The 27,977-nt window shown below is 53.7% G+C and overlaps 1 protein-coding gene across 1 annotated transcript; it reads right to left on the reverse strand.

Annotated features, from left to right (window-relative positions):
• Positions 1 to 97: 97 nt before the first annotated feature.
• LOC124023159 (DNA excision repair protein ERCC-5 homolog) lies at positions 98 to 26,091 on the reverse strand (the record flags this gene model as incomplete). Its single annotated transcript, XM_046337696.1, has 14 exons — positions 25,970 to 26,091; positions 25,758 to 25,863; positions 24,001 to 24,176; positions 23,283 to 23,395; positions 21,112 to 21,262; positions 20,699 to 20,842; positions 18,960 to 19,167; positions 17,122 to 18,743; positions 16,203 to 16,322; positions 4,373 to 4,586; positions 1,993 to 2,137; positions 1,583 to 1,783; positions 1,406 to 1,490; positions 98 to 223 (listed from the first exon to the last, which is right to left on the reverse strand). Coding segments are annotated over exons 2-14 (3,393 nt in total), but the record flags the coding sequence as incomplete, so codon positions are not given.
• Positions 26,092 to 27,977: the final 1,886 nt, after the last annotated feature.

The raw sequence follows: 27,977 nt of genomic DNA on the forward strand, positions 1-27,977 counted from the left end.
CCTCTGCTTTGGCTCTGACCCCTTCCCTCTTTTAGCCTTGGACGGAGAGCCAGTCCCCTCTTCTTCCTCTTCCCTCCCTCCGTCCTCCCTCTCTTCCCTCCCTCCCTCCGTCCTCCCTCTCTTTCCTCTTTATACAGGTAACGGCCCGGCGGAGGCGCTGGCTCTTGATGGCCTGTCTCTCCTGCTGCTCCAGACGGAAGAACGAGTCGATACGCAGCTGGGTCTACAGGAAGGGAGGAGGGGAGAGAAGGAGGGGGAGGGAGGAGGGGAGAGGAGGGGGAGGGAGGAGGGGGGGAGAGAGGAGGGGAGAGAAGGAGGGGAGGGGGGGAGAATGGAGAGGAGGGGAGAGAGAGGAATGGAGGTATACAGGACAGATCAGAGGCAACTTCACAATAAATTCACTATTATACCCAAGTCATTCTCAATCTCTACTTGCAATAATTACTACCAATCATTGATCCAGACTAATACCTATTGATCCAGACTAATACCTATTGATCCAGACTAATACCTATTGATCCAGACTAATACCTATTGATCCAGACTAATACCTATTGATCCAGATGAATGACTATTGATCCAGACTAATACCTATTGATCCAGACTAATACCTATTGATCCAGACTAATGCCTATTGATCCAGACTAATGACTATTGATCCAGACTAATACCTATTGATCCAGACTAATACCTATTGATCCAGACTAATGCCTATTGATCCAGACTAATGCCTATTGATCCAGACTAATACCTATTGATCCAGACTAATACCTGTTGATCCAGACTAATACCTATCTATTGATCCAGACTAATACCTATCTATTGATCCAGACTAATACCTATTGATCCAGACTAATACCTATCTATTGATCCAGACTAATACCCCATTGATCCAGACTAATACCTGTTGATCCAGACTATTGATCCAGACTAATACCTATTGATCCAGACTAATACCTATTGATCCAGACTAATGCCTATTGATCCAGACTAATGCCTATTGATCCAGACTAATACCTATTGATCCAGACTAATACCTATTGATCCAGACTAATACCTATCTATTGATCCAGACTAATACCTATCTATTGATCCAGACTAATACCCCATTGATCCAGACTAATACCTGTTGATCCAGACTATTGATCCAGACTAATACCTATTGATCCAGACTAATACCTATTGATCCAGACTAATGCCTATTGATCCAGACTAATACCTATTGATCCAGACTAATACCTATTGATCCAGACTAATACCTATTGATCCAGACTAATACCTATTGATCCAGACTAATGCCTATTGATCCAGACTATTGATCCAGACTAATACCTATTGATCCAGACTAATGCCTATTGATCCAGACTATTGATCCAGACTAATACCTATTGATCCAGACTAATACCTGTTGTGTGTTGAGCTGTTTGATAACAGGATGTAGAGTCTCTTCTGTCTTCCTGCTGTTCCAACCAAAACGACTCTCACAGAATGTAGGCTGAGGGTTAAGAAAAACTGGTCCCAAAAACTACACAGAACATCTCACACACACGCACACGCACACACACACTCTCCTAGAGGATATTCCTTGAGGAGGTCGAGGTGTGGGCGGCCCCAGCTAAAGGAGCTTTCTGATAGGTCGACGCTGGGCTGCAGGTAGGCAGTTGCCACGGCAGGGTTGGGGAAGCCCGGCCGCAGCCGAAGCCCTCTCAGTTTCCTCTTGACCTTGGAGTCACGGGGGTCAGAGGTCAGACGTTGCTGCTGCTGGGCCAAGGACCACCACTCACTGGAAGGGGAAACGGAGACAGAAAGCACAGACAGACCGAGTAAAGAAAAACAGCTGTGTTCTCTCTCTGTGATCTCTGAGGGAAGTGAACCCACAATCTTGGCATAGCTAAAGTCACACAGGACCACTCATTCATTATTCATCACCACACAATACCCTGAACCCACCCAGACCACTAGACCCCCCCCCCCCCCCCCCCCGGTCCTGACCTGAACATGCTGACTGGTTCCGTGCCAGGTCCAGGGAACTCGTTGAGTATCTCCATGCCCGTCACAAAGCCCACCCCCGGGACTCCCTCCGTATAGTCACTACCCAGCAGGTAGGCCAGGTTAATCAGCTTGGTACGGTCCACGCCTGGGGAGGGACGAGGGTTAGAGAGAGTAGTCTAGTGGTGGTGGGGGGGTGGTTGGTATCTAGTGGTTTGGGTGGGTGGGGGTTGGCGTCTATTGGTTTGGGTGGGTGGGGGGTGGTTGGTGTCTTGTGGTTTGGGTGGGTGGGTGGGGTGTGGGTGGTTGGTATCTAGTGGTTTGGGTGGGTGGGGGGTTGGCGTCTATTGGTTTGGGTGGGTGGGTGGGGTGGGTGTGGTTGGTATCTAGTGGTTTGGGGGGTTGGCGTCTAGTGGTTTGGGTCGGGGGGTTGGTGTCTAGTGGTTTGGGTCGGGGGTTGGTATCTAGTGGTTTGGGTGGGTGGGGGGGTTGGCGTCTATTGGTTTGGGTGGGGGGTTGGTCTCTAGTGGTTTGGGGGTTGGCGTCTAGTGGTTTGGGAGGGTGGGGGGTTGGTGTCTAGTGGTTTGGGTCGGGGGGTTGGTGTCTAGTGGTTTGGGTCGGGGGGTTGGTGTCTAGTGGTTTGGGTGGGGGGGGGTTGGTGTCTAGTAGTTTGGGTGGGGTGGTTGGTGTCTAGTGGTCTGGGTGGGTGGGGGGTTGGTGTCTAGTGATTTGGGTGGGTGGGTGGGTTGGTGTCTAGTGGTTTGGGTGGGTGGGTTGGTATCTTGTGATTTGGGTGGGTGGGTGGGTTGGTGTCTAGTGGTTTGGGTGGGGGGTTGGTGTCTAGTGATTTGGGTGGGTGGGTTGGTGTCTAGTGGTTTGGGTGGGTGGGGGGTTGGTGTCTAGTGGTTTGGGTGGGTGGGGGGTTGGTGTCTAGTGGTTTGGGTGTGTGGGTGGGGTGGGTGTCTACGTACCCAGTTGGTTCTGTAGGTCTACGTACTGCTAGGGTTCTACGTACCCAGTTGGTTCTGTAGATCTACGTATTGCTAGGGTTCTACGTACCCAGTTGGTTCTGTAGGTCTACGTAACCAGTTGGTTCTGTAGGTCTACGTACTGGTAGTGTTCTACGTACCCAGTTGGTTCTGTAGGTCTACGTACCCAGTTGGTTCTGTAGGTCTACGTACTGGTAGTGTTCTACGTACCCAGTTGGTTCTGTAGGTCTACGTACCCAGTTGGTTCTGTAGGTCTACGTACCCAGTTGGTTCTGTAGGTCTACGTACTGCTAAGGTTCTACGTACCCAGTTGGTTCTGTAGGTCTACGTACCCAGTTGGTTCTGTAGGTCTACGTACTGCTAGGGTTCTACGTACCCAGTTGGTTCTGTAGGTCTACATACTGCTAGGGTTCTACGTAACCAGTTGGTTCTGTAGGTCTACGTAACCAGTTGGTTCTGTAGGTCTACGTACTGCTAGGGTTCTACGTACCCAGTTGGTTCTGTAGATCTACGTACTGCTAGGGTTCTACGTACCCAGTTGGTTCTGTAGGTCTACGTACCCAGTTGGTTCTGTAGGTCTACGTACTGCTAGGGTTCTACGCACCCAGTTGGTTCTGTAGATCTACGTACTGCTAGGGTTCTACGTACTCAGTTGGTTCTGTAGGTCTACGTACCCAGTTGGTTCTGTAGGTTACTGCTAGGGTTCTACGTACCCAGTTGGTTCTGTAGGTCTACGTACCCAGTTGGTTCTGTAGGTCTCACGTACCCAGTTGGTTCTGTAGGTCTACGTACTGCTAGGGTTCTACGTACCCAGTTTGTTCTGTAGGTCTACGTAACCAGTTGGTTCTGTAGGTCCACGTACCCAGTTGGTTCTGTAGGTCTACGTACTGCTAGGGTTCTACGTACCCAGTTGGTTCTGTAGGTCTACGTAACCAGTTGGTTCTGTAGGTCTACGTACCCAGTTGGTTCTGTAGGTCTACGTACCCAGTTGGTTCTGTAGGTCCACGTACCCAGTTGGTTCTGTAGGTCTACGTACTGCTAGGGTTCTACGTACCCAGTTGGTTCTGTAGGTCTACGTAACCAGTTGGTTCTGTAGGTCTACGTACCCAGTTGGTTCTGTAGGTCTACGTACCCAGTTGGTTCTGTAGGTCTACGTACCCAGTTGGTTCTGTAGGTCTACGTACTGCTAGGGTTCTACGTACCCAGTTGGTTCTGTAGGTCTACGTACCCAGTTGGTTCTGTAGGTCTACGTAACCAGTTGGTTCTGTAGGTCTACGTACTGCTAGGGTTCTACGTACCCAGTTGGTTCTGTAGATCTACGTACTGCTAGGGTTCTACGTACCCAGTTGGTTCTGTAGGTCTACGTAACCAGTTGGTTCTGTAGGTCTACGTACCCAGTTGGTTCTGTAGGTCTACGTACTGGTAGTATTCTAGGTATTTGTTCTGGCTGAAGAAGTTCTTGTAGACGTGTCGTCCTCCGAACAGCCAGACGTCGCTGTCATCGGTGATTGTTCCATGGGTCTGGTCGGTCCGGTCCAGGGCTGCACACTGGGCCTCGGCCTCACCGGGAGCCACCAGGAAGGGTACGCCAAACAACCTCAGCAGCTCCTGACGGACAAGACCCACCGGGACATTAGACCCGGTAAGGGATCGTCATCGACGACAGGGGGGCCTATGCTTTCTACGGAAAATAATGACGACAGGAAATGGTGTGTTCCACGGAGCGGTGAGGAACTGACCTTCCACAGAGTTGATTATTAATCTTTTTATAACATGGCTATAATTTAACACATTTGCAGCTAAACATGTGTTCAACATTCACTGAAGTCGTTAGCATGTTTACTAGATAGCTACAGTAGTTGCCGTGGTAATAGTTTAGCTAACCAAACTATCAGTCTTAGCTTGTTTGGCGTACCAAACTATCAATCCTAGCTTGTTTAGCTAAACAAACTAAGGGTCAGGGGAAGAGTCCGGGGAAGAGTCCGGGGAATTGTCACGGGAAGAGTCAGGGGAAGGTCCGGGTCTGGGTCAGGGGAAGAGTCAGGGGAAGAGTCAGGGGAAGGGTCAGGGGAAGAGTCAGGGGAAGGGTCAGGGGAAGAGTCAGGGGAAGAGTCAGGGTCAGGGTCAGGGGAACTGTCCGGGGAAGAGTCAGGGGAAGTGTCAGGGGAAGGGTCAGGGGAAGAGTCCGGGAAGAGTCAGGGCCTGGGGAAGAGTCAGGGTCTGGGTCAGGGGAAGAGTCCGGGAAGGGTCAGGGTCTGGGTCAGGGGAAGAGTCAGGGTCTGGGTCAGGGGAAGGGTCTGGGTCAGGGTCAGGCGAAGAGTCAGGGTCTGGGTCAGGGGAAGGGTCAGGGTCTGGGTCAGGGGAAGAGTCAGGGTCTGGGTCAGGGGAAGAGTCAGGGGAAGGGTCAGGGTCTGGGTCAGGGGAAGAGTCAGGGGAAGGGTCAGGGTCTGGGTCAGGGGAAGAGTCAGGGGAAGAGTCCGGGGAAGAGTCCGGGTCTGGGTCAGGGGAAGTGTCAGGGGAAGAGTCAGGGTCTGGGTCAGGGGAAGCGTCCGGGTCTGGGGAAGAGTCCAGGGAAGAGTCAGGGTCTGGGTCAGGGGAAGAGTCAGGGTCTGAGGCAGGGTCTGAGTCAGGGTCTGAGTCAGGGTCTGAGTCAGAGTCAGGGAAGAGTCAGGGGAAGGGTCAGGGGAAGAGTCAGGGTCTGGGTCAGGGGAAGAGTCAGGGGAAGAGTCAGGGGAAGGGTCAGGGGAAGGGTCAGGGGAAGAGTCAGGGGAAGAGTCCGGGGGAAGGGTCCGGGAAGAGTCCGGGTCTGGGTCAGGGGAAGTGTCAGGGGAAGAGTCAGGGTCTGGGTCAGGGGAAGAGTCCGGGTCTGGGGAAGAGTCCGGGGAAGAGTCAGGGTCTGGGTCAGGGTCTGAGTCAGGGTCTGAGTCAGGGGAAGAGTCATGGGAAGGGTCAGGGGAAGAGTCAGGGGAAGAGTCAGGGGAAGGGTCAGGGGAAGAGTCAGGGGAAGAGTCAGGGGAACTGTCCGGGGAAGAGTCAGGGGAAGTGTCAGGGGAAGGGTCAGGGGAAGAGTCCGGGGAAGAGTCAGGGTCTGGGGAAGAGTCAGGGTCTGGGTCAGGGGAAGAGTCCGGGGAAGGGTCTGGGTCAGGGGAAGGGTCTGGGTCAGGGGAAGAGTCAGGGTCTGGGTCAGGGGAAGAGTCAGGGTCTGGGTCAGGGGAAGAGTCAGGGGAAGGGTCAGGGTCTGGGTCAGGGGAAGAGTCAGGGGAAGGGTCAGGGTCTGGGTCAGGGGAAGAGTCAGGGGAAGAGTCCGGGGAAGAGTCCGGGTCTGGGTCAGGGGAAGTGTCAGGGGAAGAGTCAGGGTCTGGGTCAGGGGAAGAGTCCGGGTCTGGGGAAGAGTCCAGGGAAGAGTCAGGGTCTGGGTCAGGGGAAGAGTCAGGGTCTGAGGCAGGGTCTGAGTCAGGGTCTGAGTCAGGGTCTGAGTCAGAGTCAGGGGAAGTCAGGGGAAGGGTCAGGGGAAGAGTCAGGGTCTGGGTCAGGGGAAGAGTCAGGGGAAGAGTCAGGGGAAGGGTCAGGGGAAGAGTCAGGGGAAGAGTCCGGGGAAGAGTCCGGGGAAGAGTCCGGGGAAGAGTCCGGGTCTGGGTCAGGGGAAGTGTCAGGGGAAGAGTCAGGGTCTGGGTCAGGGGAAGAGTCCGGGTCTGGGGAAGAGTCCGGGGAAGAGTCAGGGTCTGGGTCAGGGTCTGAGTCAGGGGAAGAGTCAGGGGAAGAGTCAGGGTCTGGATCAGGGGAAGAGTCAGGGTCTGGGTCAGGGGAAGGGTCAGGCGAAGGGTCAGGGTCTGGGTCAGGGGAAGGGTCAGGGTCTGGGTCAGGGGAAGGGTCTGGGTCAGGGGAAGAGTCAGGGTCTGGGTCAGGGGAAGAGTCAGGGTCTGGGTCAGGGGAAGAGTCAGGGTCTGGGTCAGGGTCTGGGTCAGAGTCTGGGTCAGGGGAAGAGTTAGGGGAAGAGTCCGGGGAAGAGTCCGGGGAAGAGTCCGGGTCTGGGTCAGGGGAAGTGTCAGGGGAAGAGTCAGGGGAAGAGTCAGGGTCTGGGTCAGGGGAAGAGTCAGGGTCTGGGGAAGAGTCAGGGTCTGGGTCAGGGGAAGAGTCAGGGTCTGGGTCAGGGGAAGAGTCCAGGGAAGCGTCAGGGTCTGGGTCAGGGGAAGGGTCAGGGGAACTGTCCGGGGAAGAGTCAGGGTCTGGGTCAGGGGAAGAGTCAGGGTCTGGGTCAGGGGAAGAGTCCGGGGAAGAGTCAGGGTCTGGGTCAGGAAAGGAGTCAGGGTCTGGGTCAGGGGAAGAGTCCGGGGAAGAGTCAGGGTCTGGGTCAGGGGAAGAGTCAGGGTCTGGGTCAGGGAAGGGTCAGGGGAAGAGTCAGGGGAAGGGTCAGGGGAAGAGTCAGGGGAAGAGTCAGGGGAAGAGTCAGGGGAAGGGTCAGGGGAAGAGTCAGGGGAAGAGTCAGGGTCAGGGTCAGGGGAACTGTCCGGGGAAGAGTCAGGGGAAGTGTCAGGGGAAGGGTCAGGGGAAGAGTCAGGGGAAGAGTCAGGGTCTGGGGAAGAGTCAGGGTCTGGGTCAGGGGAAGAGTCCGGGAAGGGTCAGGGTCTGGGTCAGGGGAAGAGTCAGGGTCTGGGTCAGGGTCTGGGTCAGGGGAAGAGTCAGGGGAAGAGTCAGGGGAAGAGTCAGGGGAAGGGTCAGGGGAAGAGTCAGGGGAAGAGTCAGGGTCAGGGTCAGGGAACTGTCCGGGGAAGAGTCAGGGGAAGTGTCAGGGGAAGGGTCAGGGGAAGAGTCCGGGGAAGAGTCAGGGTCTGGGGAAGAGTCAGGGTCTGGGTCAGGGAAGAGTCCGGGGAAGGGTCAGGGTCTGGGTCAGGGAAGAGTCAGGGTCTGGGTCAGGGGAAGGGTCTGGGTCAGGGTCAGGCGAAGAGTCAGGGTCTGGGTCAGGGGAAGGGTCAGGGTCTGGGTCAGGGGAAGAGTCAGGGTCTGGGTCAGGGGAAGAGTCAGGGGAAGGGTCTGGGTCAGGGGAAGAGTCAGGGGAAGGGTCAGGGTCTGGGTCAGGGGAAGAGTCAGGGGAAGAGTCCGGGGAAGAGTCCGGGTCTGGGTCAGGGGAAGTGTCAGGGGAAGAGTCAGGGTCTGGGTCAGGGGAAGAGTCCGGGTCTGGGGAAGAGTCCAGGGAGAAGTCAGGGTCTGGGTCAGGGGAAGAGTCAGGGTCTGAGGCAGGGTCTGAGTCAGAGTCAGGGGAAGAGTCAGGGGAAGGGTCAGGGGAAGAGTCAGGGTCTGGGTCAGGGGAAGAGTCAGGGGAAGAGTCAGGGGAAGAGTCAGGGGAAGGGTCAGGGGAAGGGTCAGGGGAAGGGTCAGGGGAAGAGTCAGGGGAAGAGTCCGGGGAAGAGTCCGGGGAAGAGTCCGGGTCTGGGTCAGGGGAAGTGTCAGGGGAAGAGTCAGGGTCTGGGTCAGGGGAAGAGTCCGGGTCTGGGGAAGAGTCCGGGGAAGAGTCAGGGTCTGGGTCAGGGTCTGAGTCAGGGGAAGAGTCAGGGGAAGAGTCAGGGGAAGAGTCAGGGTCTGGATCAGGGGAAGAGTCAGGGTCTGGGTCAGGGGAAGGGTCCGGCGAAGGGTCAGGGTCTGGGTCAGGGGAAGGGTCTGGGTCAGGGGAAGGGTCTGGGTCAGGGGAAGAGTCAGGGTCTGGGTCAGGGGAAGAGTCAGGGTCTGGGTCAGGGGAAGAGTTAGGGGAAGAGTCCGGGGAAGAGTCCGGGGAAGAGTCCGTGTCTGGGTCAGGGGAAGTGTCAGGGGAAGAGTCAGGGGAAGAGTCAGGGTCTGGGTCAGGGGAAGAGTCAGGGTCTGGGGAAGAGTCAGGGTCTGGGTCAGGGGAAGAGTCAGGGTCTGGGTCAGGGGAAGAGTCCAGGGAAGCGTCAGGGTCTGGGTCAGGGGAAGGGTCAGGGGAACTGTCCGGGGAAGAGTCAGGGTCTGGGTCAGGGAAGAGTCAGGGTCTGGGTCAGGGGAAGAGTCCGGGGAAGAGTCAGGGTCTGGGTCAGGGGAAGAGTCAGGGTCTGGGTCAGGGTCTGGGGAAGAGTCAGGGGAAGGGTCAGGGGAAGAGTCAGGGAAGAGTCAGGGGAAGAGTCAGGGGAAGGGTCAGGGGAAGAGTCAGGGGAAGAGTCAGGGGAAGAGTCAGGGTCAGGGTCAGGGGAACTGTCCGGGGAAGAGTCAGGGGAAGTGTCAGGGGAAGGGTCAGGGGAAGAGTCCGGGGAAGAGTCAGGGTCTGGGGAGGAGTCAGGGTCTGGGTCAGGGGAAGAGTCCGGGGAAGGGTCAGGGTCTGGGTCAGGGGAAGAGTCAGGGTCTGGGTCAGGGGAAGGGTCTGGGTCAGGGTCAGGCGAAGAGTCAGGGTCTGGGTCAGGGTCTGGGTCAGGGGAAGAGTCAGGGTCTGGGTCAGGGGAAGAGTCAGGGGAAGGGTCAGGGTCTGGGTCAGGGGAAGAGTCAGGGGAAGGGTCAGGGTCTGGGTCAGGGGAAGAGTCAGGGGAAGAGTCCGGGGAAGAGTCCGGGTCTGGGTCAGGGGAAGTGTCAGGGGAAGAGTCAGGGTCTGGGTCAGGGGAAGAGTCCGGGTCTGGGGAAGAGTCCAGGGAAGAGTCAGGGTCTGGGTCAGGGGAAGAGTCAGGGTCTGAGGCAGGGTCTGAGTCAGGGTCAGGGGAAGAGTCAGGGGAAGAGTCAGGGTCTGGGTCAGGGGAAGAGTCAGGGGAAGAGTCAGGGGAAGGGTCAGGGGAAGGGTCAGGGGAAGGGTCAGGGGAAGGGTCAGGGGAAGAGTCCGGGGAAGAGTCCGGGGAAGAGTCCGGGGAAGAGTCCGGGTCTGGGTCAGGGGAAGTGTCAGGGGAAGAGTCAGGGTCTGGGTCAGGGGAAGAGTCCGGGTCTGGGGAAGAGTCCGGGGAAGAGTCAGGGTCTGGGTCAGGGTCTGAGTCAGGGTCTGAGTCAGGGTCTGAGTCAGGGGAAGAGTCAGGGTCTGGATCAGGGGAAGAGTCAGGGTCTGGGTCAGGGGAAGGGTCAGGCGAAGGGTCAGGGTCTGGGTCAGGGTCTGGGTCAGGGGAAGGGTCTGGGTCAGGGGAAGAGTCAGGGTCTGGGTCAGGGGAAGAGTCAGGGTCTGGGTCAGGGGAAGAGTCAGGGTCTGGGGAAGAGTCAGGGTCTGGGTCAGGGGAAGAGTCAGGGGAAGAGTCAGGGTCAGGGTCAGGGGAACTGTCCGGGGAAGAGTCAGGGGAAGTGTCAGGGGAAGGGTCAGGGGAAGAGTCCGGGGAAGAGTCAGGGTCTGGGGAGGAGTCAGGGTCTGGGTCAGGGGAAGAGTCCGGGGAAGAGTCAGGGTCTGGGTCAGGGGAAGAGTCAGGGTCTGGGTCAGGGGAAGGGTCAGGGGAAGAGTCAGGGAAGGGTCAGGGGAAGAGTCAGGGGAAGAGTCAGGGGAAGAGTCAGGGGAAGGGTCAGGGGAAGAGTCAGGGGAAGAGTCAGGGTCAGGGTCAGGGGAACTGTCCGGGGAAGAGTCAGGGAAGTGTCAGGGGAAGGGTCAGGGGAAGAGTCAGGGGAAGAGTCAGGGTCTGGGGAAGAGTCAGGGTCTGGGTCAGGGGAAGAGTCCGGGGAAGGGTCAGGGTCTGGGTCAGGGGAAGAGTCAGGGTCTGGGTCAGGGTCTGGGTCAGGGGAAGAGTCAGGGGAAGAGTCAGGGGAAGAGTCAGGGGAAGGGTCAGGGGAAGAGTCAGGGGAAGAGTCAGGGTCAGGGTCAGGGGAACTGTCCGGGGAAGAGTCAGGGGAAGTGTCAGGGGAAGGGTCAGGGGAAGAGTCCGGGGAAGAGTCAGGGTCTGGGGAAGAGTCAGGGTCTGGGTCAGGGGAAGAGTCCGGGGAAGGGTCAGGGTCTGGGTCAGGGGAAGAGTCAGGGTCTGGGTCAGGGGAAGGGTCTGGGTCAGGGTCAGGCGAAGAGTCAGGGTCTGGGTCAGGGGAAGGGTCAGGGTCTGGGTCAGGGGAAGAGTCAGGGTCTGGGTCAGGGGAAGAGTCAGGGGAAGGGTCTGGGTCAGGGGAAGAGTCAGGGGAAGGGTCAGGGTCTGGGTCAGGGGAAGAGTCAGGGGTGTGGGGGAAGAGTCCGGGTCTGGGTCAGGGGAAGTGTCAGGGGAAGAGTCAGGGTCTGGGTCAGGGGAAGAGTCCGGGTCTGGGGAAGAGTCCAGGGAGAAGTCAGGGTCTGGGTCAGGGGAAGAGTCAGGGTCTGAGGCAGGGTCTGAGTCAGAGTCAGGGGAAGAGTCAGGGAAGGGTCAGGGGAAGAGTCAGGGTCTGGGTCAGGGGAAGAGTCAGGGGAAGAGTCAGGGGAAGAGTCAGGGGAAGGGTCAGGGGAAGGGTCAGGGGAAGGGTCAGGGGAAGAGTCAGGGGAAGAGTCCGGGGAAGAGTCCGGGGAAGAGTCCGGGTCTGGGTCAGGGGAAGTGTCAGGGGAAGAGTCAGGGTCTGGGTCAGGGGAAGAGTCCGGGTCTGGGGAAGAGTCCGGGAAGAGTCAGGGTCTGGGTCAGGGTCTGAGTCAGGGGAAGAGTCAGGGGAAGAGTCAGGGGAAGAGTCAGGGTCTGGATCAGGGGAAGAGTCAGGGTCTGGGTCAGGGAAGGGTCAGGCGAAGGGTCAGGGTCTGGGTCAGGGGAAGGGTCTGGGTCAGGGGAAGGGTCTGGGTCAGGGGAAGAGTCAGGGTCTGGGTCAGGGGAAGAGTCAGGGTCTGGGTCAGGGGAAGAGTTAGGGGAAGAGTCCGGGGAAGAGTCCGGGGAAGAGTCCGTGTCTGGGTCAGGGGAAGTGTCAGGGGAAGAGTCAGGGGAAGAGTCAGGGTCTGGGTCAGGGGAAGAGTCAGGGTCTGGGGAAGAGTCAGGGTCTGGGTCAGGGGAAGAGTCAGGGTCTGGGTCAGGGGAAGAGTCCAGGGAAGCGTCAGGGTCTGGGTCAGGGGAAGGGTCAGGGGAACTGTCCGGGGAAGAGTCAGGGTCTGGGTCAGGGGAAGAGTCAGGGTCTGGGTCAGGGGAAGAGTCCGGGGAAGAGTCAGGGTCTGGGTCAGGGGAAGAGTCAGGGTCTGGGTCAGGGTCTGGGGAAGAGTCAGGGGAAGGGTCAGGGGAAGAGTCAGGGGAAGAGTCAGGGGAAGAGTCAGGGGAAGGGTCAGGGGAAGAGTCAGGGGAAGAGTCAGGGGAAGAGTCAGGGTCAGGGTCAGGGGAACTGTCCGGGGAAGAGTCAGGGGAAGTGTCAGGGGAAGGGTCAGGGGAAGAGTCCGGGGAAGAGTCAGGGTCTGGGGAGGAGTCAGGGTCTGGGTCAGGGGAAGAGTCCGGGGAAGGGTCAGGGTCTGGGTCAGGGGAAGAGTCAGGGTCTGGGTCAGGGGAAGGGTCTGGGTCAGGGTCAGGCGAAGAGTCAGGGTCTGGGTCAGGGTCTGGGTCAGGGGAAGAGTCAGGGTCTGGGTCAGGGGAAGAGTCAGGGGAAGGGTCAGGGTCTGGGTCAGGGGAAGAGTCAGGGGAAGGGTCAGGGTCTGGGTCAGGGGAAGAGTCAGGGGAAGAGTCCGGGGAAGAGTCCGGGTCTGGGTCAGGGGAAGTGTCAGGGGAAGAGTCAGGGTCTGGGTCAGGGGAAGAGTCCGGGTCTGGGGAAGAGTCCAGGGAAGAGTCAGGGTCTGGGTCAGGGGAAGAGTCAGGGTCTGAGGCAGGGTCTGAGTCAGGGTCAGGGGAAGAGTCAGGGGAAGAGTCAGGGTCTGGGTCAGGGGAAGAGTCAGGGGAAGGGTCAGGGGAAGGGTCAGGGGAAGGGTCAGGGAAGGGTCAGGGGGAAGAGTCGGGGAAGAGTCCAGGGGGAAGAGTCCGGGGAAGAGTCCGGGTCTGGGTCAGGGGAAGTGTCAGGGGAAGAGTCAGGGTCTGGGTCAGGGGAAGAGTCCGGGTCTGGGGAAGAGTCCGGGGAAGAGTCAGGGTCTGGGTCAGGGTCTGAGTCAGGGTCTGAGTCAGGGTCTGAGTCAGGGAAGAGTCAGGGTCTGGATCAGGGGAAGAGTCAGGGTCTGGGTCAGGGGAAGGGTCAGGGAAGGGTCAGGGTCTGGGTCAGGGTCTGGGTCAGGGGAAGGGTCTGGGTCAGGGGAAGAGTCAGGGTCTGGGTCAGGGAAGAGTCAGGGTCTGGGTCAGGGGAAGAGTCAGGGTCTGGGGAAGAGTCAGGGTCTGGGTCAGGGGAAGAGTCAGGGGAAGAGTCAGGGTCAGGGTCAGGGGAACTGTCCGGGGAAGAGTCAGGGGAAGTGTCAGGGGAAGGGTCAGGGGAAGAGTCCGGGGAAGAGTCAGGGTCTGGGGAGGAGTCAGGGTCTGGGTCAGGGGAAGAGTCCGGGGAAGGGTCAGGGTCTGGGTCAGGGAAGAGTCAGGGTCTGGGTCAGGGAAGGGTCTGGGTCAGGGTCAGGGAAGAGTCAGGGTCTGGGTCAGGGTCAGGGTCTGGGTCAGGGGAAGAGTCAGGGTCTGGGTCAGGGGAAGAGTCAGGGGAAGGGTCAGGGTCTGGGTCAGGGGAAGAGTCAGGGGAAGGGTCAGGGTCTGGGTCAGGGGAAGAGTCAGGGGAAGAGTCCGGGGAAGAGTCCGGGTCTGGGTCAGGGGAAGTGTCAGGGGAAGAGTCAGGGTCTGGGTCAGGGGAAGAGTCCGGGTCTGGGGAAGAGTCCAGGGAAGAGTCAGGGTCTGGGTCAGGGGAAGAGTCAGGGTCTGAGGCAGGGTCTGAGTCAGGGTCAGGGAAGAGTCAGGGGAAGAGTCAGGGTCTGGGTCAGGGGAAGAGTCAGGGGAAGAGTCAGGGGAAGGGTCAGGGGAAGGGTCAGGGGAAGGGTCAGGGGAAGGGTCAGGGGAAGGGTCAGGGGAAGAGTCGGGGAAGAGTCCGGGGAAGAGTCCGGGAAGAGTCCGGGTCTGGGTCAGGGGAAGTGTCAGGGGAAGAGTCAGGGTCTGGGTCAGGGGAAGAGTCCGGGTCTGGGGAAGAGTCCGGGGAAGAGTCAGGGTCTGGGTCAGGGTCTGAGTCAGGGTCTGAGTCAGGGTCTGAGTCAGGGGAAGAGTCAGGGTCTGGATCAGGGGAAGAGTCAGGGTCTGGGTCAGGGGAAGGGTCAGGCGAAGGGTCAGGGTCTGGGTCAGGGTCTGGGTCAGGGGAAGGGTCTGGGTCAGGGGAAGAGTCAGGGTCTGGGTCAGGGGAAGAGTCAGGGTCTGGGTCAGGGGAAGAGTCAGGGTCTGGGGAAGAGTCAGGGTCTGGGTCAGGGGAAGAGTCAGGGGAAGAGTCAGGGTCTGGGTCAGGGTCTGAGTCAGGGTCTGAGTCAGGGGAAGAGTCAGGGGAAGAGTCAGGGTCTGGGTCAGGGAAGGGTCAGGCGAAGGGTCAGGGTCTGGGTCAGGGGAAGGGTCTGGGTCAGGGAAGAGTCAGGGTCAGGGGAAGAGTCAGGGTCTGGGTCAGGGGAAGAGTCAGGGTCTGGGTCAGGGGAAGAGTCAGGGTCTGGGTCAGGGTCTGGGTCAGGGGAAGAGTTAGGGGAAGAGTCCGGGGAAGAGTCCGGGTCTGGGTCAGGGGAAGTGTCAGGGGAAGAGTCAGGGTCTGGGTCAGGGGAAGAGTCAGGGTCTGGGGAAGAGTCAGGGTCTGGGTCAGGGAAGAGTCAGGGTCTGGGTCAGGGGAAGAGTCCAGGGAAGCGTCAGGGTCTGGGGAAGGGTCAGGGGAACTGTCCGGGGAAGAGTCAGGGTCTGGGTCAGGGGAAGAGTCAGGGTCTGGGTCAGGGGAAGAGTCAGGGTCTGGGTCAGGGGAAGAGTCAGGGTCTGGGTCAGGGGAAGAGTCCGGGGAAGAGTCAGGGTCTGGGGAAGAGTCAGGGTCTGGGTCAGGGGAAGGGTCCGGGGAAGAGGCAGGGTCTGGGGAAGAGTCAGGGTCTGGGTCAGGGGAAGGGTCCGGGGAAGAGGCAGGGTCAGGGGTCAGGGTCTGCCACATCCATCAGTTAGTGTTTAAACAGGCACATGATACACAGACAATCACATCCACTATGAACTAAATGTGTGTGTTGACTGACTCCTTTATCAGACTGACTAAATGTGTGTTGTCCGTCTCCTTTATCAGACTGACTAAATGTGTGTGTTGACGGTCTCCTTTACCAGACTGACTAAATGTGTGTTGACTGCCTCCTTTATCAGACTGACTAAATGTGAGTGTTGACGGTCTCCTTTATCAGACTGACTAAATGTGTGTTGACTGTCTCCTTTATCAGACTGACTAAATGTGTGTGTTGACCGTGTCCTTTATCAGACTGACTAAATGTGTGTGTTGACTGTCTCCTTTATCAGACTGACTAAATGTGTGTTGTCCGTCTCCTTTACCAGACTGACTAAATGTGTGTTGACCGTCTCCTTTATCAGACTGACTAAATGTGTGTGTTGACTGGCTCCTTTATCAGACTGACTAAATGTGTGTGTTGACTGACTCCTTTATCAGACTGACTAAATGTGAGTGTTGACGGTCTCCTTTATCAGACTGACTAAATGTGTGTGTTGACTGTCTCCTTTATCAGACTGACTAAATGTGTGTGTTGACTGACTCCTTTATCAGACTGACTAAATGTGTGTGTTGACAGTCTCCTTTATCAGACTGACTAAATGTGTGTGTTGACTGGCTCCTTTATCAGACTGACTAAATGTGAGTGTTGACTGGCTCCTTTACCAGACTGACTAAATGTGTGTGTTGACTGTCTCCTTTACCAGACTGACTAAATGTGAGTGTTGACTGGCTCCTTTATCAGACTGACTAAATGTGAGTGTTGACTGTCTCCTTTACCAGACTGACTAAATGTGTGTTGACTGTCTCCTTTATCAGACTGACTAAATGTGTGTGTTGACTGACTCCTTTATCAGACTGACTAAATGTGTGTGTTGACTGACTCCTTTATCAGACTGACTAAATGTGTGTGTTGACTGCCTCCTTTATCAGACTGACTAAATGTGTGTTGACTGGCTCCTTTATCAGACTGACTAAATGTGTGTTGACTGGCTCCTTTATCAGACTGACTAAATGTGAGTGTTGACTGACTCCTTTATCAGACTGACTAAATGTGAGTGTTGACTGGCTCCTTTACCAGACTGACTAAATGTGAGTGTTGACTGGCTCCTTTACCAGACTGACTAAATGTGAGTGTTGACTGGCTCCTTTACCAGACTGACTAAATGTGAGTGTTGACTGGCTCCTTTACCAGACTGACTAAATGTGAGTGTTGACTGTCTCCTCTACCTGGCTCTCCAGACACATCTGTCCGGTAACCGTGGCAGCGACGCGCTCCTGCTGCTGCTTCTGTTCCCTCAGCCTGGACTGCTGCTCTCCAAGACTGCTCTCTAGCGCCACCAGCTCATCCTGGTGGACAATATAGGTACTGCATCAGCCCAGTTCCACTACTGTACACAGTAACAGCTCTTCCTACAGGACAATACAGGTACTGCATCAACCCAGTTCCACTACTGTACACAGAAACACCTCCCCCTACAGGACAACACAGGTACAGCATCCTCAAATCTCTACTGTACAAACAGCTCCCCCTACAGGACAACACAGGTACTCCATCCTCAAATCTGTACTGTACAAACAGGTCCCCCTACAGGACAACACAGGTACAGCATCCTCAAATCTCTACCATACAAACATCTCCCCCTACAGGACAACATAGGTACTACATCCTCAAATTTCTACTGTACAAACAGCTCCCCCTACAGGACAACACAGGTACATCATCCTCAAATCTCTACTGTACAAACAGCTCCCCCTACAGGACAACACAGGTACTACATCCTCAAATATCTACTGTACAAACAGCTCCCCCTACAGGACAACACGGATACTACATCCTCAAATCTCTACTGTACAAACAGCTCCCCCTACAGGACAACACAGGTACTACATCCCCAAATCTCTACTGTACAAACAGCTCCCCCTACAGGACAACACAGGTACTACATCCTCAAATCTCTACTGTACAAACAGCTCCCCCTACAGGACAACACAGGTACATCATCCTCAAATCTCTACTGTACAAACAGCTCCAACAACACATCTCAACCACACACAGAGAAACAGACATTTTCCTGTCTATTTCCTGGTCATCTCCATCTCCATGCTCTGTCTTTTCACCATTACATATAAGCAGTACTTATCTTACCACGTTGATGTCTTCCCACTCGTTGGGTAGAGGAACAGACGCTGGGGCAGGAGGAGCTGGGCTGGGCTCTGTGGGAGGCTGGGGCTCCTCCTCCCTCTCTTCCAAAGGGATAGCTCTGCTACTTAAAGCCTCCTCCTCTTCCTCCTTCTTGGCCACGTCTTCCTGTGCCTTAGCTGGAGTACCGCCCCCAACCTCTATCAGCGAATCATCCGTCTCCTCCTCCTTTAGCTCCTCCCCCTCAGACACGTCAACGAAGCTCTCTGAATCACTGTCCTGCTCACTGTGCTCCTTGCCGTCCTCCATCTTCACAATCTGTCCATTCCTCTCCTCCCCAGTGTTCTGTCCATTCCTCTCCTCCCTGGTGTTCCTCTCCTCCTGCGATGGAGGTAAAGGCCCAGTCACTAGGCTGCTCCTCCCAGTCTCCTCCTCTCTGTTTAGACCAAGGCCTGATGGGGGAATAAGACCGAGAGCCTGACCCAAACTGTCCCCCTGACCCACTGCAGAGTGGAAAGCTCTGTTCCTGTTGTCGATGGCTTGCTCCAACTCCTCTCTGTTCCTGTTGTCGATGGCTTGCTCCAACTCCTCTCTGTTCCTGTTGTCAATGGCTTGCTCCAACTCCTCTCTGTTCCTGTTGTCGATGGCTTGCTCCAACTCCTCTCTGTTCCTGTTGTCGATGGCTTGCTCCAACTCCTCTCTGTTCCTGTTGTCGATGGCTTGCTCCAACTCCTCTCTGTTCCTGTTGTCGATGGCTTGCTCCAACTCCTCTCTGTTCCTGTTGTCGATGGCTTGCTCCAACTCCTCTCTGTTCCTGTTGTCGATGGCTTGCTCCAACTCCTCTCTGTTCCTGTTGTCGATGGCTTGCTCCAACTCCTCTCTGTTCCTGTTGTCGATGGCTTGCTCCAACTCCTCTCTGTTCCTTCTCAGAATCTCCTCCACCTCCTCCCTGCTCCTCCTGGTGACGGTTTCCTCCTCCATGCTGAGGAGCACCCTGTCCGCAGGAGGAATGGGGAGGCGAAGGGGGAGAGGCGACTGTTGCTCATCCCCCTTCTCCACCCCAAGCCTGTCCTCATTGGTCAGAGTTGTCCTCAGGGGCGTGTCCTTCCCTTCAGTCTCCTCCTCAGAGCTGCTGATGACGAACAATCGGTTGGCAGGACGCTGGGGACTGGGAGGGTGGGGCTTAACAGGAGAACTGCCAATCGTAGTGGCGTTTGGGGACGGGCCTACGTCCAACTCTTCTCCCGTGGCTCGCTGAATGGCCAGGAGGGTACGAGGAGACACACTGCCACCCCCCTCCTCCTCAGCCCTACTCCCTCCTCTACCCCAGGAGCTATCCTTCTCCTCCTCGTCTGAGAAGCTGCTATCCATGGCAGCCTGGATGGCCTTCAGTGTCCGGGGGGAGATGGGTGCTGTATCCCCCAGGCTCGGGTTCGGGTCCTGGGGATGTTTAGACGATGATGAGGGTCCCTCCTCCAGGCTCTCCTCCTCCGAGATGGGTCTCCAAAGGGGCTCAGGTCTCTCCCCTCCCCCCGTCCTAACCCTCCCTGATAGGGGACCACCCAACCAGGGAGAGGCCGCAGGCTGGATGTCTGGCACCCTCTCACTGTTGTCGGTCTTCTTCGGACCTGAAGAACACACAGACACAGACAGACAGACAGACAGACAGACAGACAGACAGACAGACAGAGAGACAGACAGACAGACAGACAGACAGACAGACAGACAGACAGACAGACAGACAGACAGACAGACAGACAGACAGACAGACGAGGGGATGAGTTTGAACAGGTCTAATGCGGAGAATTCCTCAAGTTGATCGCCGACCCACTTCGACCTCTAACCTTTGATGAGGATGTAGTGGGTGGAGTCTTCTGAGAGGAGGCGTCGTGTCTCCACGCTGTGCCCCTCCCCCTGGTTGCATAGCTCCACCCCCGGGGCGTTCCCAGCACTACGGTTGGACATCTCTCTCTCCACCCCCTCCAGACGCACGTTCAGCTTGTTCCTCTGCAGCAGCCCTGCTAGCTGGTACTGGGAGAAGTCCCCTGACCGCTGGGAGAGGGGGGGACTGGGTTAGGGTGCATGCCACACACACACACAGAGAGAGACAGTGTGTGTGGTACCTCAGGAGGTGTGTGGTACCTCAGGAGGTGTGTGGTACCTCAGGAGGTGTGTGGTACCTCAGGAGGTGTGTGGTACATGGTGTGTGGTACCTCAGGGGGTGTGGTACCTCAGGGGGGTGTGGTACCTCAGGGGGTGTGGTACCTCGGGGGTGTGGTACCCCAGGGGGTGTGGTACCCCAGGGGGTGTGGTACCTCAGGGGTGTGTGGTACCTCAGGGGGTGTGTGGTACCTCAGGGGTGTGTGGTACCTCAGGGGGTGTGTGGTACCTCAGGGGTGTGTGGTACATGTGTGTGGTACCTCAGGGGGTGTGTGGTACCTCAGGGGGTGTGTGGTACCTCAGGGGGTGTGGTACCTCAGGGGGTGTGGTACCTCAGGGGGTGTGGTACATGGTGCGTGGTACCTCAGGGGGGTGTGGTACCTCAGGGGGTGTGGTACCTGGTGTGTGGTACCTCAGGGGGTTGTGGTACCTCAGGGGGTGTGGTACCTGGTGTGTGGTACCTCAGGGGGTGTGGTACCTCAGGGGGTGTGGTACCTGGTGTGTGGTACCTCAGGGGGTGTGGTACCTCAGGGGGTGTGGTACCTGGTGTGTGGTACCTCAGGGGGTGTGTGGTACCTCAGGGGGTGTGGTACCTCAGGGGGTGTGGTACCTCAGGGGGTGTGGTACTCAGGGGGTGTGGTACCTGGTGTGTGGTACCTCAGGGGGTGTGGTACCTCAGGGGTGTGTGGTACCTCAGGGGGTGTGGTACCTCAGGGGGTGTGGTACCTCAGGGGGTGTGGTACCTCAGGGGTGGTGTGGTACCTCAGGGGGGGTACCTCAGGGGGTGTGGTACATGGTGTGTGGTACCTCAGGGGGTGTGGTACCTCAGGGGGGTGTGGTACCTCAAGGGGGTGTGGTACATGGTGTGTGGTACCTCAGGGGGTGTGGTACCTCAGGGGGGTGTGGTACCTCAGGGAGGGTGTGGTACCTCAGGGGGGTGTGGTACATGGTGTGTGGTACCTCAGGGGGTGTGGTACCTCAGGGGTGTGTGGTACCTCAGGGGTGTGTGGTACCTCAGGAGGTGTGTGGTACCTCAGGGGTGTGGTACCTCAGGGGGTGTGTTACATGGTGTGTGGTACCTCAGGGGGTGTGTGGTACCTCAGGGGGTGTGGTACCTCAGGGGGGTGTGGTACCTCAGGAGGGGTGTGGTACATGGTGTGTGGTACCTCAGGGGGGTGTGGTACCTCAGGGGGGTGTGGTACCTCAGGGAGGGTGTGGTACATCAGGGGGTGTGGTACCTCAGGGGGGTGTGGTACCTCAGGGGGGTGTGGTACCTCAGGAGGTGTGTGGTACCTCAGGGGTGTGGTACCTCAGGGAGTGTGGTACATGGTGTGTGGTACCTCAGGGGGTGTGTGGTACCTCAGGGGGGTGTGGTACCTCAGGGGGGGTGTGGTACCTCAGGAGGTCAGGGGGGGTGTGGTACCTCAGGGGGGGTGTGGTACATGGTGCGTCGTCTCTTGCTGAATTCCTTCATGTCTTTAAGGATCTCATGTTTCACCTCAGGAGGCATGGCAGAAAACTCCTCAGAGTTGATGTCCACAGAGTTAGAGTCTTCATAGAAATCCCCCTGACAGACAGACAGACAGACAGACAGACAGACAGACAGACAGACAGACAGACAGACAGACAGACAGACAGACAGACAGACAGACAGACAGACAGACAGACAGACAGACAGACAGACAGACAGACAGACAGACAGACAGACAGACAGGTGACACAAGGTAGCAAAACTTAATGAAACAAAAAGGAATCCAGTGTTCTTATTGGACAAGATGATAAAGCACCACCCTCTCTGTTTTCTCCTCCGTCACATGACGTGGGTGTTGACCTCACCTGGTAGATGTGACGGCTGTCCTCCTCCACCTGCTCCTCCTCCTCCTCTGAGCTGCTCCTCTCTCTCTCCTCCTCCTGGGCTGGCAGGGCAGGCAGCATGAACATGTCCTCCTCTCTCCTCACAGCAGACAGGCTGGGCAGATGATCCTGACTGGAGGAGAATCACAACACAGACCAGATCTCTACGGTTACAGACCAGATCTCTATGGTTACAGACCTATATACAGACCAGACCTCTATGGTTACAGACCTATACACAGACCAGACCTCTATGGTTACAGGCCTATATACAGGCTGGGCAGATGATCCTGACTGGAGGAGAATCACAACACAGACCAGACCTCTATGGTTACAGACCAGATCTCTATGGTTACAGACCTATATACAGACCAGACCTCTATGGTTACAGACCTATACACAGACCAGACCTCTATGGTTACAGGCCTATATACAGGCTGGGCAGATGATCCTGACTGGAGGAGAATCACAACACAGACCAGACCTCTATGGTTACAGACCAGATCTCTATGGTTACAGACCTATATACAGACCAGACCTCTATGGTTACAGGCCAGACCTCTATGGTTACAGACCAGATCTCTATGGTTACAGACCAGATCTCTATGGTTACAGACCAGACCTCTATGGTTACAGACCAGATCTCTATGGTTACAGACCAGATCTCTATGGTTACAGACCAGATCTCTATGGTTACAGACCTATATACAGACCAGATCTCTATGGTTACAGACCAGATCTCTATGGTTACAGACCAGATCTCTATGGTTACAGGCCTATATACAGACCAGACCTCTATGGTTACAGACCAGATCTCTATGGTTACAGACCTATATACAGACCAGACCTCTATGGTTACAGGCCAGACCTCTATGGTTACAGACCAGACTTCTATGGTTACAGACCTATATACAGACCAGACCTCTATGGTTACAGACCAGACCTCTATGGTTACAGACCAGATCTCTATGGTTACAGACCAGATCTCTATGGTTACAGGCCTATATACAGACCAGATCTCTATGGTTACAGACCTATATACAGACCAGACCTCTATGGTTACAGACCAGACCTCTATGGTTACAGACCAGATCTCTATGGTTACAGACCAGATCTCTATGGTTACAGACCAGACCTCTATGGTTACAGACCAGACCTCTATGGTTACAGACCAGATCTCTATGGTTACAGGTCTATATACAGACCAGACCTCTATGGTTACAGACCTATATACAGACCAGATCTCTATGGTTACAGACCAGACCTCTATGGTTACAGACCAGATCTCTATGGTTACAGACCAGATCTCTATGGTTACAGACCAGATCTCTATGGTTACAGACCAGACCTCTATGGTTACAGACCAGACCTCTATGGTTACAGACCAGACCTCTATGGTTACAGACCAGATCTCTATGGTTACAGACCAGATCTCTATGGTTACAGACCAGATCTCTATGGTTACAGACCAGATCTCTATGGTTACAGACCAGACCTCTATGGTTACAGACCAGACCTCTATGGTTACAGACCTATATACAGACCAGACCTCTATGGTTACAGACCAGATCTCTATGGTTACAGACCAGATCTCTATGGTTACAGACCAGACCTCTATGGTTACAGACCAGACCTCTATGGTTACAGACCAGACCTCTATGGTTACAGACCAGACCTCTATGGTTACAGACCAGACCTCTATGGTTACAGACCTATATACAGACCAGACCTCTATGGTTACAGACCAGATCTCTATGGTTACAGACCAGATCTCTATGGTTACAGACCAGATCTCTATGGTTACAGACCAGACCTCTATGGTTACAGACCAGACCTCTATGGTTACAGACCAGACCTCTATGGTTACAGACCAGACCTCTATGGTTACAGACCAGACCTCTATGGTTACAGACCAGACCTCTATGGTTACAGACCAGACCTCTATGGTTACAGACCAGATCTCTATGGTTACAGACCAGACCTCTATGGTTACAGACCAGATCTCTATGGTTACAGACCAGACCTCTATGGTTACAGACCTATATACAGACCAGACCTCTATGGTTACAGGCCAGATCTCTATGGTTACAGACCAGACCTCTATGGTTACAGACCTATATACAGACCTTCCTCTCCTCCTCTCCTCTCCTCACCTCCTCTCTCCCAGAGCAGCTTTGATGGCTTGTCTCTTCAGGAAGATCTTGAGGAGTTTGTCATTGGTCTGCTTGGACTCCATAGTCTTCTCCTTTCTCTGTCTTCTGATGGCCTGGAGGGAAGCACAGGGTTAACACACACACACACACACACACACACACACACACACACACACACACACACACACACACACACACACACACACACACACACACACACACACACACACACACACACACCAGGGTCCAGACAGACAGAGACAGACAGACAACACACACCAGGGTCCAGACAGACAGAGACAGACAGACAACACACCAGGGTCCAGACAGACATAGACAGACAGACAACACACACCAGGGTCCAGACAGAGACAGACAGACAACACACACCAGGGTCCAGACAGACAGAGACAGACAACACACCAGGGTCCAGACAGACATAGACAGACAGACAACACACACCAGGGTCCAGACAGAGACAGACAGACAACACACACCAGGGTCCAGACAGACAGAGACAGACAGACAACACACCAGGGTCCAGACAGACATAGACAGACAGACAACACACACCAGGGTCCAGACAGAGACAGACAGACAACACACCAGGGTCCAGACAGACAGAGACAGACAGACAACACACACCAGGGTCCAGACAGAGACAGACAGACAACACACCAGGGTCCAGACAAGACAGAGACAGACAGACAACACACACCAGGGTCTGTTTCTTGATCAGAGGTGCGTCTCCATCGAACACGAAGACAGGTCTGATGCGGAAATAGAGCAATTTACAAAGACGATGGAACAGGGTGATCAGGTGGGCATTCTGGACACTGTTACCCTCCCTGTCTCTCACACCCTTCACTGCCTGGTTCAACCAGATACTGATGTCTGGGAGAGGGACAGGTCAAGGATCTCTACAGAGACACAGGCAGACAACTAGCTAACTTTACAGAATGTTTACATACTCATCTCATATGTATATACTGAACAGCTATATCATCTACTGCATCTTGATGTAATAAATGTATCACTAGCCACTTTATATAATGTTTACATACCCTACATTACTCATCTCATATGTATATACTGTCCTCTATATCATCTACTGCATCTTTCTGTAATAAATGTATCACTAGTCACTTTAAACAATGCCACTTTATATAATGTTTACATACCCTACATTACTCATCTCATATGTATATACTGTACTCTATATCATCTACTGCATCTTTCTGTAATAAATATATCACTAGTCACTTTAAACAATGCTATCTAATATAATGTTTACATACCCTACATTACTCATCTCATATGTATATACTGTACTCTATATCATCTACTGCATCTTTCTGTAATAAATATATCACTAGTCACTTTAAACAATGCTATCTAATATAATGTTTACATACCCTACATTACTCATCTCATATGTATATACTGTACTCTATATCATCTACTGCATCTTTCTGTAATAAATATATCACTAGTCACTTTAAACAATGCTATCTAATATAATGTTTACATACCCTACATTATTAATCTCATATGTATATATTGTACTCTATACCATAGACTGCATCTTGCCATCTTGATGTAATAAATGTATCACTAGTCACTTTAAACAATTCCACTTTATATAATGTTTACATACCCTACATTATTCATCTCATATGTATATATTGTACTCTATACCATAGACTGCATCTTGCCATCTTGATGTAATAAATGTATCACTAGTCACTTTAAACAATTCCACTTTATATAATGTTTACATACCCTACATTATTCATCTCATATGTATATATTGTACTCTATACCATCTACTGCATCCTTATGTAATACATGTATCACTAGCCACTTTAACTATGCCACTTTGTTTACATACTCATCTCATATGTATATACTGTACTCAATACCATCTACTGCATCTTGCCTATGCTGCTCTGTACCATCACTCATTCATATATCCTTATTCTTTATCCCCTTACACGGTCTATAAGGTAGTAGTTGTGGAATTGTTAGGTTAGATTAATAGTTGGTTATTACTGCATTGTCGGAACTAGAAGCACAAGCATTTCGCTACACTCTCATTAACATCTGCTAACCATGTGTGTGACCAATTTTTAAAATCATTTTTATTTCAACTTTATTTAACCAGGTAGGCTAGTTGAGAACAAGTTCTCATTTACAACTGCGACCTGGCCAAGATAAAGCATAGCAGTGTGAACAGACAACAACACAGAGTTACACATGGAGTAATTTGGTTTCCTCCACAATACACTAGACACCAACTCTATGTAAGATGCAGACACATGTTATGACTGGGATGTGCAGTAGTTATGGGTGGGAGATTGAGTGGAAGAAGTAGGGAACCCTACTTTTAAAAACAAGTCAAGAACAAGGAGAGAGAAAGAAAGAGTTTAAGAGAGCGATAGGTGGGGGACTTCCTTGTGGTGTCCGGAAGGATACCGACAGCCAGGATCTTGCCCTCGAGCGTCTCGGGGTTGACGGGCTTCCCGGTGGTCTCAAGCAGCTTCCACAGCCCGTGTACCCCCATTGCTCTCCGAGTGACAGCCTAGACAACATCAAGACCAAAATAAGACTATGGCAAATCGCCCATATCGTAGTAGTTATTTGAAAAGCTTGATTCAAATACACACACAGGTGGATATCAAACTCACCTGTACTAGAGGACAATAGTTTAACCAGAATTTATTATCTTCGGTACATTTTTTAAAAGTTGTCTTCTGTGGGTGTAACAATATATTATTTCCTACGGTGGAACACAGTAGTGCGGATAAAAGTTCCGGTTATTATTATTATTATTCCGCGGTTTGGTAATTTTGTAACGCTGTCGTCTCAACTTCCGTTTACTGATCCTGAATCAGATTTGGGATATCTGTTTACTGTCCCCACTATGGATGAGAAATCGTCCAAGCTGATTCAGAGTCTGTTTCCTGCCGGAAACCCCTCCACGTCCGCCAAGCCAACAGCGTCCGGTCGCTGAGAACACAAACAAGATGGCGACCAAGATTTAACAGAGGAAATCTTTTCAACAACAGTAATGTGCATGTTTATTCTCATACCGTTTTGATATCTCTCTTACGTTACACTCATTTTACACTGCTGATGTTAGTTATCAATGTTTACACGTTTATGTCCAGGGTCTTTGTTTCCTACTCGGTTTGCTTTGTTGTTAGTGTCTGTTAGTTGAGGAAAGCTGAACTCCCTTCTCTTATATCCTTATCTGACCGGCTGGGTGTTGGTCATGTGCTGCCACTGCTGTTAAACAACTAGTTGGAAAGGGCTAGCCAGGTTAAACAACTAGTTGGAAAGGGCTAGCCAGGTTAAACAACTAGTTGGAAAGGGCTAGCCAGGTTAAACAACTAGTTGGAAAGGGCTAGCCAGGTTAAACAACTAGTTGGAAAGGGCTGGCCAGGTTAAACAACTAGTTGGAAAGGGCTAGCCAGGTTAAACAACTAGTTGGAAAGGGCTAGCCAGGTTAAACAACTAGTTGGAAAGGGCTGGCCAGGTTAAACAACTAGTTGGAAAGGGCTGGCCAGGTTAAACAACTAGTTGGAAAGGGCTAGCCAGGTTAAACAACTAGTTGGAAAGGGCTGGCCAGGTTAAACAACTAGTTGGAAAGGGCTAGCCAGGTTAAACAACTAGTTGGAAAGGGCTAGCCAGGTTAAACAACTAGTTAGAAAGGGCTAGCCAGGTTAAACAACTAGTTGGAAAGGGCTGGCCAGGTTAAACAACTAGTTGGAAAGGGCTAGCCAGGTTAAACAACTAGTTGGAAAGGGCTGGCCAGGTTAAACAACTAGTTGGAAAGGGCTAGCCAGGTTAAACAACTAGTTGGAAAGGGCTGGCCAGGTTAAACAACTAGTTGGAAAGGGCTGGCCAGGTTAAACAACTAGTTGGAAAGGGCTAGCCAGGTTAAACAACTAGTTGGAAAGGGCTGGCCAGGTTAAACAACTAGTTGGAAAGGGCTAGCCAGGTTAAACAACTAGTTGGAAAGGGCTGGCCAGGTTAAACAACTAGTTGGAAAGGGCTAGCCAGGTTAAACAACTAGTTGGAAAGGGCTAGCCAGGTTAAACAACTAGTTAGAAAGGGCTAGCCAGGTTAAACAACTAGTTGGAAAGGGCTGGCCAGGTTAAACAACTAGTTGGAAAGGGCTAGCCAGGTTAAACAACTAGTTGGAAAGGGCTGGCCAGGTTAAACAACTAGTTGGAAAGGGCTAGCCAGGTTAAACAACTAGTTGGAAAGGGCTAGCCAGGTTAAACTACTAGTTGGAAAGGGCTAGCCAGGTTAAACAACTAGTTGGAAAGGGCTAGCCAGGTTAAACAACTAGTTGGAAAGGGCTAGCCAGGTTAAACTACTAGTTGGAAAGGGCTAGCCAGGTTAAACAACTAGTTGGAAAGGGCTAGCCAGGTTAAACAACTAGTTGGAAAGGGCTAGCCAGGTTAAACAACTAGTTAGAAAGGGCTAGCCAGGTTAAACAACTAGTTGGAAAGGGCTGGCCAGGTTAAACAACTAGTTGGAAAGGGCTAGCCAGGTTAAACAACTAGTTGGAAAGGGCTGGCCAGGTTAAACAACTAGTTGGAAAGGGCTAGCCAGGTTAAACAACTAGTTGGAAAGGGCTAGCCAGGTTAAACTACTAGTTGGAAAGGGCTAGCCAGGTTAAACAAC

Source organism: Oncorhynchus gorbuscha, unplaced genomic scaffold, assembly GCF_021184085.1.
Source record: "Oncorhynchus gorbuscha isolate QuinsamMale2020 ecotype Even-year unplaced genomic scaffold, OgorEven_v1.0 Un_scaffold_1521, whole genome shotgun sequence".
Classification (NCBI taxonomy): domain Eukaryota; kingdom Metazoa; phylum Chordata; class Actinopteri; order Salmoniformes; family Salmonidae; genus Oncorhynchus; species Oncorhynchus gorbuscha.